The sequence below is a fragment of the Prunus mume genome, linkage group LG8, assembly GCF_029339155.1.
Source record: "Prunus mume cultivar Tortuosa linkage group LG8, ASM2933915v1, whole genome shotgun sequence".
NCBI classification, from domain to species: domain Eukaryota; kingdom Viridiplantae; phylum Streptophyta; class Magnoliopsida; order Rosales; family Rosaceae; genus Prunus; species Prunus mume.
In genome coordinates this window covers 2398220-2408541 of record NC_142705.1, presented here as the reverse complement: position 1 = coordinate 2408541, position 10322 = coordinate 2398220, and the positions used below count along the sequence as shown (strand labels likewise).

At 37.6% G+C, this 10322-nt stretch overlaps 3 protein-coding genes across 5 annotated transcripts; 2 read left to right on the top strand and 1 right to left on the bottom strand.

Annotated features, from left to right (window-relative positions):
• LOC103341096 (stellacyanin-like) lies at nucleotides 1-985 on the top strand. The gene is made up of 2 exons (XM_008244574.3): nucleotides 1-288; nucleotides 491-985. The coding sequence occupies exons 1-2, from the start codon at nucleotides 102-104 to the stop codon at nucleotides 796-798; spliced, it is 495 nt and encodes a 164-aa protein (XP_008242796.2). The 5' UTR covers nucleotides 1-101; the 3' UTR covers nucleotides 799-985.
• A 2256-nt stretch (nucleotides 986-3241) lies between these two features.
• LOC148914494 (umecyanin-like) lies at nucleotides 3242-4355 on the top strand. The gene is made up of 2 exons (XM_089042228.1): nucleotides 3242-3544; nucleotides 3796-4355. Exons 1-2 carry the CDS (start codon nucleotides 3328-3330, stop codon nucleotides 4125-4127), a joined length of 549 nt encoding a protein of 182 aa, XP_088898354.1. The 5' UTR covers nucleotides 3242-3327; the 3' UTR covers nucleotides 4128-4355.
• Nucleotides 4356-5559: 1204 nt separating this feature from the next.
• On the bottom strand, nucleotides 5560-7686 carry LOC103341097 (uncharacterized). 3 transcript variants are annotated; one of them, XM_008244575.2, is made up of 4 exons: nucleotides 7299-7686; nucleotides 7096-7210; nucleotides 6895-7009; nucleotides 5560-6706 (listed from the first exon to the last, which is right to left on the bottom strand). In XM_008244575.2, the coding sequence occupies exons 1-4, from the start codon at nucleotides 7397-7399 to the stop codon at nucleotides 5775-5777; spliced, it is 1263 nt and encodes a 420-aa protein (XP_008242797.2). In that variant the 5' UTR covers nucleotides 7400-7686; the 3' UTR covers nucleotides 5560-5774. The 3 variants fall into 3 exon arrangements, with proteins under 3 accessions (XP_008242797.2, XP_088899572.1, XP_088899574.1); XM_089043446.1 differs by having other exon boundaries at nucleotides 7096-7201; nucleotides 7299-7590; XM_089043448.1 differs by having other exon boundaries at nucleotides 5560-6679; nucleotides 7299-7581.
• Between the last annotated feature and the right edge of the window lie 2636 nt (nucleotides 7687-10322).

Here is a 10322-nt window from a genome sequence, read left to right as displayed (position 1 = left end):
AAGTAGTCGACGTTAGATGATTCATACACCAAAACATTTCCAAAAAGAGAAGAAAAGTAGAGAGCCAGGGACGACCTAAAGCAGAACACAGCAGCACAGAGATGGCTAATCAGATGGGCTTACATGTTGGTTGCTTGCTTCTTGTTGTTGCGGTGGCCCTGTTGAAGGGTGCCGCAGCTGATAATTACACTGTTGGAGACGATTTAGGCTGGACCATTCCTCCAGCGGGCTCTATAGCCTATAAAACCTGGGCTAACAAAAAGAGCTTTCAGATTGGTGACACAATAGGTAATTGTTATTTACTTCAAAAACCCTACTATGGGGAGGGGATTCATGGGTGAAGCGGGCGGCTCATTGCCGTAGTAAACTGACCTAACCCAGATTTGCCTTGTCTATATCTTCAATATTATTAAGTTTTTTTTGGTTAATCAACTAATAACTGTCTTTGGTGAAATTTAAACTCAAAACTTTTTGTTTGATGTTTTTGCAGTATTTAACTGGACTGGGTCACACACAGTAGCTGAAGTATCAGAGGCTAATTACGGGAACTGCACAAAGTCGAATCCTTTGGCTTCGTATGATTCAAGCCCTGTACCAATTACACTGACGTCCAACTTGACCCGATACTTCATATGCACGGTAGACAGTCACTGCAGTGATTTTGGACAGAAGGTGACTATCAAAATTGGAGGAGATGATGATCGCTGGTGGGAAGGGAACAGCGCTTCTTCTCCCACCCTTAATATCGCTGCCTTGTTGTTCTGCAGTGCCATAGCAGCCTTCTTCTTGAGCTACTAATTAAATAAAATGTACTATGTACTGCCTCATATATGTTCTTGTAATTGGCAGATTGTTTTGTGTTCATCCTTTTTTTTTGTCTATTTTTTTTGGTCGAAAGTGTTCATCCTTTTTGTTCATTTTCATTCATTGTTTCTTTCTATAGCAGATTCAATGCAGGGACAGTTGGAAGTTTTTTTTCCTCTTTTCTTGGGAATCTTTTTGGATGTTGATTGCACAGATCAGATTAATGGGTGTACTTATGTTAAAAACACACACTTATAACATGAATTGAGCCCAGGCCTGTCAGATTAGCTGGGCCTAGTGATGCTCAGTTTAAACTTTAGACAAACAGACCCTAAACCCAAACCCAGTCAATGAATTCAAAGTTTGTCAATAAATATTTGTAAAAACAAAAGAATTGTTTATTATATATTTTGGCCACATGGAATCTACATCATCAAAAATTGGGGGTCACATTTGTTACATCAACATTTAACAAATTCATTAACAGTTTGTGTAATGGAGGGTCAATTTGTAGGTTTTCCGGGAGTTTGATTATGTACTCGTAAATGTCTCTAAAGTTTGATATGAACTTGAAAATGACCATATAATTTGGGGAGTTTTATGTAGTTTTTCCATAAATATAAGGCTTATTTGTTGCAATGCCCCCAAAACTATGATCAGGTCTCATTTTACTTCTTGGAAGTCCAAGTGATCCATTTTGCCCAAGATTTGTTGTTCCACATTGCCCCATATCATTAACTCCATCCAAAAGTCTGTTAAAATTGTTGACGTGACAAGGGCTATTTAGTAAAATTTGTATCAAACATCTTTGCTAAATTATTTACCTTAAATTTTTTTTTTAACTACCAAAGGGGTCTAGCCTAATGGAAAAAGGCCTTAACTTGCAGATAAGAGGTCTCACGTTCGAATCCCAATGATATCATAGTTGTGTGTGTGTGTGTGTGTGTGTGATAAATCTCCTTCAATCTAATTTAGACTATTGCTTGTACTAAAAAAAACATTATTAATTACAACATAACAAAATAACATAAAATTATAAAAATAAATAACTACAAAAAGAATAATGCTACTCTTGCCACATTTGTATACCACATCCCTATACCATCTTATGTGGTAGCTGAGGTGGACAGCCACGTCAATTAAAATTATTTAATATTTTCTTTTCTTTTATGATTTATTCCAGTATTTGTTTTTCTAATTGTCTTAATTAAAATACACTTCATTGATTTAATTGATGTGACGTATAATATGGACATGTCACATCATGTGATATAAAAATGTGGGATAAAAATGTAGTAAGTGCAGCATTACTCTTTAAAAAAACCCTACCTAATCCCCATTCTTCCCTATCTGCCTATTCCCTCATGTCGTTTCGATTATGATGTTGGTGGACTCCAATTTGCCACATCACCCAGATTGGTGAGTAAATAACTCACATGTACATATTTACTAAAAGGTTCATGCTAGAGAGACCACATTTTGTATACCACCTTTAATTAAAGAGCTGGTAGAACCTATATATATATACAAGATAACAGAATTTTGTATCGATATTCTCAATAACATGTCAGTACATTTTGTTATTATCATATTATTGACAATAATAATACATACGTATCAATGTCATATTAGAAGAATCTATCTTTGATTGTCATCAAGAGAGGCGTAACAATGGCAAAAATAAAATAAAATAAAGAAAACATGTATGTTATGTTATACATTTGGGCACAATAATGATTTGGATGTAAATCAAGAGAGGCATATATATATATATATATATATATATAACAATAATGGTGGAAACAAAACAATTGTAGTATATATGATGGAAAAAAGTATTTGGGATCGGAAGTCGTAAGATTGATAATATCGCCGCAGCTGGTTGTTAATATCTTTGGCAGTCTCTCTCTCTGAGCAGTTTTAAAACTCATCCTTCGTTAATAACTTGGCATCTATTTACTATCTATATGTAAATCTTTTAAGGTTTGTTTAATTTTTGGTTATTTCCTTTTAAGGCAGATAATTGTGAGTCTTGTACAAGGTAAACAAATGTCGACAGCCAAGCCCATAGGTAATATATTCTCATTTAAAAATGGAAAAGAAGAAAGAGAAGAGAAGACGGGTCTAAAATTGAATTGAATTCAAGTGTGATATACCGAACCAAGGGCTTCACGCAATTGACCCGTACGTCTCTTGACTTTCAGAGAAATGGTAAAACTTGGCTTCCTTTTGATCTTTCATCTTGTGATGGATCAATCAATCGAGGCACAGAAGATGCTTTATTTTATTGGATTCAATATTCATGAATTAACGCACATGCATGTTCCCCTTTGAAGATTTCTAAAGATATATATATATATATTGAAGTGTCATTGTCGTGTACGTGTTCATTACATGAGTATCGACCCCAGCCTATTAATATCCCACACCAACTAATTCCTACCATCAACACACACTTGGCATATCTAATTAACATTGCAATTTGCAAACACACTTCTACTCCAGCATAGTTAAGTAGGGCAAATGGGCAGCCGCAGCAGGGGGATGATGAACAAGATGAATATGGTGATGGCTTGCTTCGTGGTTATGGCGGTGGCTTTTCCTTCATTATTGAATTTGAAAGGTGCAACTGCAGAAGATTATGTTGTTGGTGACAGCTTGGGCTGGGCTGTTCCCCCAAACACCTCTTTCTATTCCGAATGGGCTGCCTCCAAGAAGTTTCAGATAGGAGATGGACTTGGTAAGTAAGCATGCTATATGCTATGTTTTTGTCTGTTTGGTTTGGAGTGCTTAGAAACGCTATTTTCATGAAGTCCTTGAAAATGTTTTTTAAAATTTCAACCTTCTTCAAATACCTAAATGGTTCCTAAGCGGTCCCAAACGTGCTTAATCTGAAAAATTAATCAATACCTAAATGGAATATCTTTAATTCGTTCTTATTAATTTTGTCATCATTACTGGTTAATGTTAATGTTTATCTTAATGCTGCAGTATTCAATTGGACTGGAAACCACAACGTGGGCGGAGTAGCGTCAAAAGAAGAATACGATAACTGCACTGACCCAGGGATCGTGTCCGGCCCAGGTGTGAGGATCGAAATCAATTCTACTGATACACTTTACTTCATCTGCAGTGTTGGTGATCACTGCGAGCGAGGCCAAAAGGTCACCATCACCGTTGGATCAGCAGCCAACAACTCCTCTCCTCCTCCACCACCACCACCACCCTCCTATGCTTCATCTCTCACTCCAACTACTCTCGGCTCTTTCTTTGGCCTCATCATCTCCACACTAGTTGCCATTTCTTTCCTTGATCATTCTTAATAAATTCGTTGTCCTAAACTAATGTATGTTCCTTTTATTTAGTATGGTTTGATCATATTCATATTTATCATTACAATAACATGATGTTATACATCAACGCACTAGTGTACTGTACAATTATTTTGAATAAAAGTGGTACGTGTAAGTTGTTATACCAAACGAAATGTAATGCACGCTTGCTTGGCAAGGGTTTCAACTTTGAAGTTTGAACATGGCGTTTTTCTTTTCTGGGCATAATTCCAATCCTTGGTTTGAACTTTGAACTGGGTTACTTGTTCAAATGAGTTGAAGGTTTTCGCGGGCAAACGACCTACTTTAATTTGTTGCAAATATTCTCATTTCTGTCCTCGCTTTAATTCTCATTCTCTGCACTGGTCCTTCCTTCCCAGTAAAATGTTACTGAATTGAATTTGTTATTTCATGATCATATATACATCAATCAATGCTCTACCTTTTTTTTCAACAATTCACAATAAATTGTTGCTTCATCAGTTTCAGTACTGTGCCCTGATGAAATTACACTTTTACCCTTCCATGCGACGAGTCACGAGATGCATCATGTCTCTCAATTAACTGGGCAAAGAAAAGTAATTTTGGACCAAATGCAAATGTTACTAAACTATTGGGGAATGATTGTTTCAGTTTAAACTACAGAGATCGAAAATGTCTTCTGCCCTGAACAAGTCTCAAGTAATGCAATGTTGATTGATCTCAATAGTTATATGCAGGAAATTTGATGTTTCAACTCAGGTCTCTCATTTACAATTCATTGACGTCTTTCCACAAATGCAACTAACAAGTAACAACTTTTGAAAATTCTCATATAAGAGGATTCAACATTGTGTCAAAACGAAACCCCTACACCATTCGAGCCCTCACAAAAGGATTTTCTCTACAAACCTTCAAAAAATTGATAATGATCTTCAAAAGCTCTCAACCCAGGTCTCAATATCAGATATTGATCAGACAAAGCTATACTCCCTCAGACACCAAGCAAAACAGCAAAGGTTTTCCCTTGGAACCTATAACACACCGGATCTGAATACGGCCCATTCCCAAAATTAGAAGCACTCATCATCTAAAAGCTTATAGGAACTGTTAACCTAATATCTGAATCAAACAATGAACAATAATTTCCCTACAACTTTCAATATTAATTTTCTAGGTTCTGGGGTAAACAAATTCTTGGAAAGAAGCCATCCACTTGGAGGCCGCAGAGGGGAATGCCAAATTTTCATAGAGGACTCCAATTCATTGTTGTGAAGTCCTAAAATTTGAAGTTTCTATTTGCTTTGCTTCCATGTTTGCACAGTACCACAAAGCTCTCATGTCTTCTACCTACAACACTTAATTCTCTCATTTTCACTCAACTCAATAAGTCTAACTAATGCAAAGTTGACTGATCTCACTAGTTTCTGTCACGAGCAGGAAATTTGATGTTACCAGGACATTGATCATATAATATAAATCCAACTCGGGTTTCATTTACAACTCACATCTTTCCACGAATGCAACTAGCAAGTAACATCAACTTGTGAAATTTCACAACCAGAGCTACATAAGAAGAGAGTTCTCTCAAAAGAGGATTCAATAATATATTGGGATCTTGGATTTTTAAGCATATATACTACACAAGGAAAAGAGTGTCTACAAACCAGGCCCTGTAGTTCGATCAGCCAATCTGTTGGGCAGGACATGTGGTTGCTCGCAAAATTTCCCATCCTCTTCATTGCTACAAAAAGGTGCCTTGCGCTTCCTTACAGTTGCCTCCGGACTCCAACCTTCACCCTCTGAATTCCACATACTTGAAGTGGACTCAAAGCGATCACAAGCAGTCTTTGTGGGAAAGAAACAGATTTCCTTACTTATCGATGGTGACAAATCATTTAATTTTCCCCCATCTTGAGAACTGCTCGAACCAATATCTTCCGTTTCACTGGCCAAACTTCTTTGAATACATCGGTGCAAGACCGGACCCAACCTCAATGATAAATCACATTCCGTTTCTAGTGGCTTATCATGGACTTCTACTTGTGTGATTCTGTGTGACACATTTTCAGCAGTTTGAGAGGAGAAAAGGTTGTGCTTAGTAGGCTCCGCAATTGAGGAAACAATTGGTTTGCCAACATATATAGTCCTAGAATGTGTGTTTTCTGGGACCTGAGGACCTACCTGGCACTCTTCGGATTGATAGTGAGTTCCATAATATAATGGATATACTGAACCCAAGTCCAAGGAGTTGTTGGTTGACATTGTTGTTAACTGGTTATGGCCAGCAGGAAGATTCTCGAGTGAAAAGGGGTAATTCTGACGGCTATTAAGGTTAGTATTTTGGTTGATGCGGCTGTATGATTCTGGGACCGAATGTGCAGAATTCCCAGTTGAGGCTTTTGCAAAGTTCAATTGATTGCCAGAGTGGTGTGGAGAAAACTGAGGGCGTCTTTCATCAGTAGTTCTATCCAAAATCCTAGTGGGAGCAGAAAGGGGTTCTTGTGCTCTTGGAGTGAGGTAAATCCTTGGATTACTGTGGCGTTGGCTTCTTGAAGCTCTTACTGGAATGCAACCCAGATTAAGGGCAGCTGAACAACATAAAGAGGAAGAACCAAAACACACATACAAAATCACACCTCTAGTGTATTCATTTTGCACAATTTCTGCTTGCAAACTAAACTAAGCTTGAACTAATATGCATTGAAATAAGAACAACCCAGTAGCATAATTTCAGAGTTCAATCCAACAAAATGCAAAGAAATCAAGTCAACGGTACCTTCAACACAAGGCGGCAAAAGCTCTCCGGTTTCAGTGCCCTCATCTCGCCGGATAATTGTGTTAACGGCGTCATTTACTCTGTCCCATAGCGTTTCAAGATTCACGTACTCAGCCTTCAATAGAAGTAAGCAAAATGAGCAAAGGCACAACCAACAGTGAATGCGAATAAACTCTAACCCTGAAATGGAAAAAGAAAAACCTCTGAATTGGCTTTGGAATACATAATTTCCTCTGCTTTAAAAACCACCATAGGTAGCTTTTCTTGCCATTCCTTGTTCTTCTTAGTCACGGAGCCATGAACCTCACTGACGACCCTAATCAAACAGGTGATGGGTAAGCAGCAAAATGTGAAAAGCAGAAACCTTTACCAAGAAACCCGTTGAAACAAAGAGGACCCAATACCTGAAAATCTGCTGAATGATAGAACCTCTCATGGGTTGGTGTCTATCGCTGTGCCAAGCTCGCCTCACACACTCATAAGGTCTTGGCCCTGGCCTTGGCATCTTGAACTTGAAGAGCAGCAGCTTATGAAGCCTGGGCACAAAGAAGACGAAGAGAAATACGTTGGCCGTGGTTTGCTGGAAGGACAAATTAGTGCTAGGACTATTCTACATGGAGTGATGGGTTTTCATTTTTCAGTTGTGCTTTTGCACTGTTTCTGTTTCCCCACCTTCATTCTCTAAGTTTGTGCAATGGGACAGTTGTTGCTGGGCAGTAGTACATGGGGAGAGAGGAAGGGTAGCTTTCCCATGCTTTTGTCTTCCCCCAATAATTTAGAAAAGCTTACCATAGTTTGATGTTCAATCTTTTCTTTTCTTTGTGTGTTGGGGGTCACCCTCTTTGGGAAAAAGAGGGCTTATTGTGGTTTGTGGGGTGGGTATCAAATTGTGCCTGCAAATTTGTCCCTGCCCATACCATTCAGCAATTGGCCCATTAGTATGGGCAGACAGAAACATAAGGGAAAATTGACACCCTATCTTACTAATACTAGGAGAGTGCACATCATGACATGTTACAAGATTTGTCATATAACATGGTATTTCCCCTTCTTAATGTGGATGTGCAATGTAGGTGCATGGTGTGTCCCTCCTTGTAGATAATTGAATCAATCATCATCGTGCAATCAATACAATTAACGATCTACTGTGATTTATGACATTTGACAACTAAACAATCCCTGATCAAATAAAATATAGATTCATAATCTTTTTGACACTTTTTATTTGGATACTAGGGTTTTGGATTTTAATAGCCTTTTATCAAACTTGTTTGTGATGATAATTGTAGAGTTAAGTTTGTCACACTCATAAAGGATCCGTAGAGATGAGGTTGGATGGAAGCGTTGGCATGAACAATTATGTTGTGGTTGGTTGACGCATCCGAAGCTACCTATACATAAGAAGCTTGTCACATACATCTTATTATTGAGTAAGATCATAAAGTCATAAATATAACAATGTGCAGCAGCAGCTCCCAGAAAAGAAGAGAAATACACAGCAGCTGAGCTGTGTTAGCTAAACTAAAAGCATCAATATTTACAGTGTTTATTTGTTATTTATTGTTGTTGTTGTTGTTGTTGTTGTTGAGTGGTCTATAACATTTGCCTTGGCTTTGACACCACCCTGACAGTGCATTGCTCTTCCCCACCAAAAGCTCATGTCTTGTCCGCTCTTGAAAATGGCTGTACAATACAAAAGGGAAAGGACCAAACCAAAGGTAGGAGCCAGGCAGTAGAGACTAGGCCTTGAACCCTTTTGCTGTTTAGGTGATCGATTCGATCCAGCAAATCCAACTTGCAATCTTCAATTCTGAGCAGTCGCTTGCAAAACTCAGAAGCACTAGCGTTGATGACGCATTTGGTAGGTGCTTGTCACTTTTAAGTACAGGTATGCATGTTTGCCAGTTTTGCCTTTGTCCTAGACCTCATATTGCAGGATCAAAGATGAGCAAAGCATTAACTGATCATTAGCTCCTCATACTTTGCTTCCATTGATTGGATTTTGAATTGGATTGGATCACTCCAGACTTTTTTAGCAAAGCATTAGTTTCATTTTGAGAGCTTATATTAGGGTTTTTTTAAGGGTGGGTGGGGTGGTGGCATTGGCTGGTGAAAGTTACTGAAAGAAAAGTATATATCTGTCTGATATTTTTTGTTGCAAAGTGGTGACTGGTGAAAACTGATGATCAAAGGTAAACAATATCTGTCTGCTGCTGCTATTAATTATATGCCCACGTCACATTCAATACACTGCATTGCAAACATTTTAAGTTCTATCCAATCGAATCTTTTGCACAAAACAAAAGTACATATCACAATCAAATAAATTAGGGCAAGTAGTCAATACGTACACTTGACAGCAGATGACCTCAATTTCAAATGAATTGACATAGGTGGTGGTGATGATATTACTTGAACTGCTTAACACAAAAAAACTAGTAATTAATAACCCTTTATCTTTTTCAGTTTCAGCCTTTGACTGTTGCCACACAAAGTTGAAGTTGAAGTTGAAGTTGGTTAGTTGTTAGTTAGTGGGTTATCGTTATCATCCTCTTCACCAGGCCAGGACCACTCCATCGCTGCCCCAAATTCAATTCAATTGTACCATAGTCATTCTATAGTAACTGCCTTAGATAAGTTCCTATCTCTTAATCATTAAATCGAACTAATTAATTTGATTTAACGGTTAACTAATTTGCAAGAATTCCATAGTCATGGCCTTATATATGGCTTTTAGGTGAGACCATATCTCTTAACTTTGGATCAAATTTGTTAGATTTATTGAACGGTTAAGAGATAGGACCTTACATAAGGACCATATATAAAACCTTCACTATAGATGACTCAACTATTTTGATTAAATAAGGCTCTAATTGAAGAATTATTGAATTGTACCAACCACGGTGGATTATTATGGACTACACACTAGTTATCATGACTTTTTTGTAATTTATGGAGTGTGGGATTCAAACTTAGGTAGAAGGGATCCAGTCCCCGCTCCCCATCCTCGCCCTCATCCCTAATAAAAAAATTTCGGGGAATCTCTTTCCACATCTTTGTTGGGGAAGTGTCTTCCAAACCCGCCCCGAATCCCTGATTTATTTATAAACAACCAACTCATATATAGAAAACTGAATATTTGACCCAAAAAAAATAATATAGAAAACTGAATATGTTCCATTTTCTTAATGTTGTTCCAGCAATTACAAACATTTATTGATACAAACAAATACATGTGCATAAAATTAAATTGAATGCAATATGCAAGAAAGAAAGAATCTGAACCCATTATACTATAATCCTATTCATGCAAAATCAAATTGTAACAGTCATATCCCGTGTACAAAAATATATGGTTTATTTATTGAACTTGAAGGAATGTCCCAGCGCCAAAGTAATAAAAACCAAAAACAATCTTGCTATCAGTG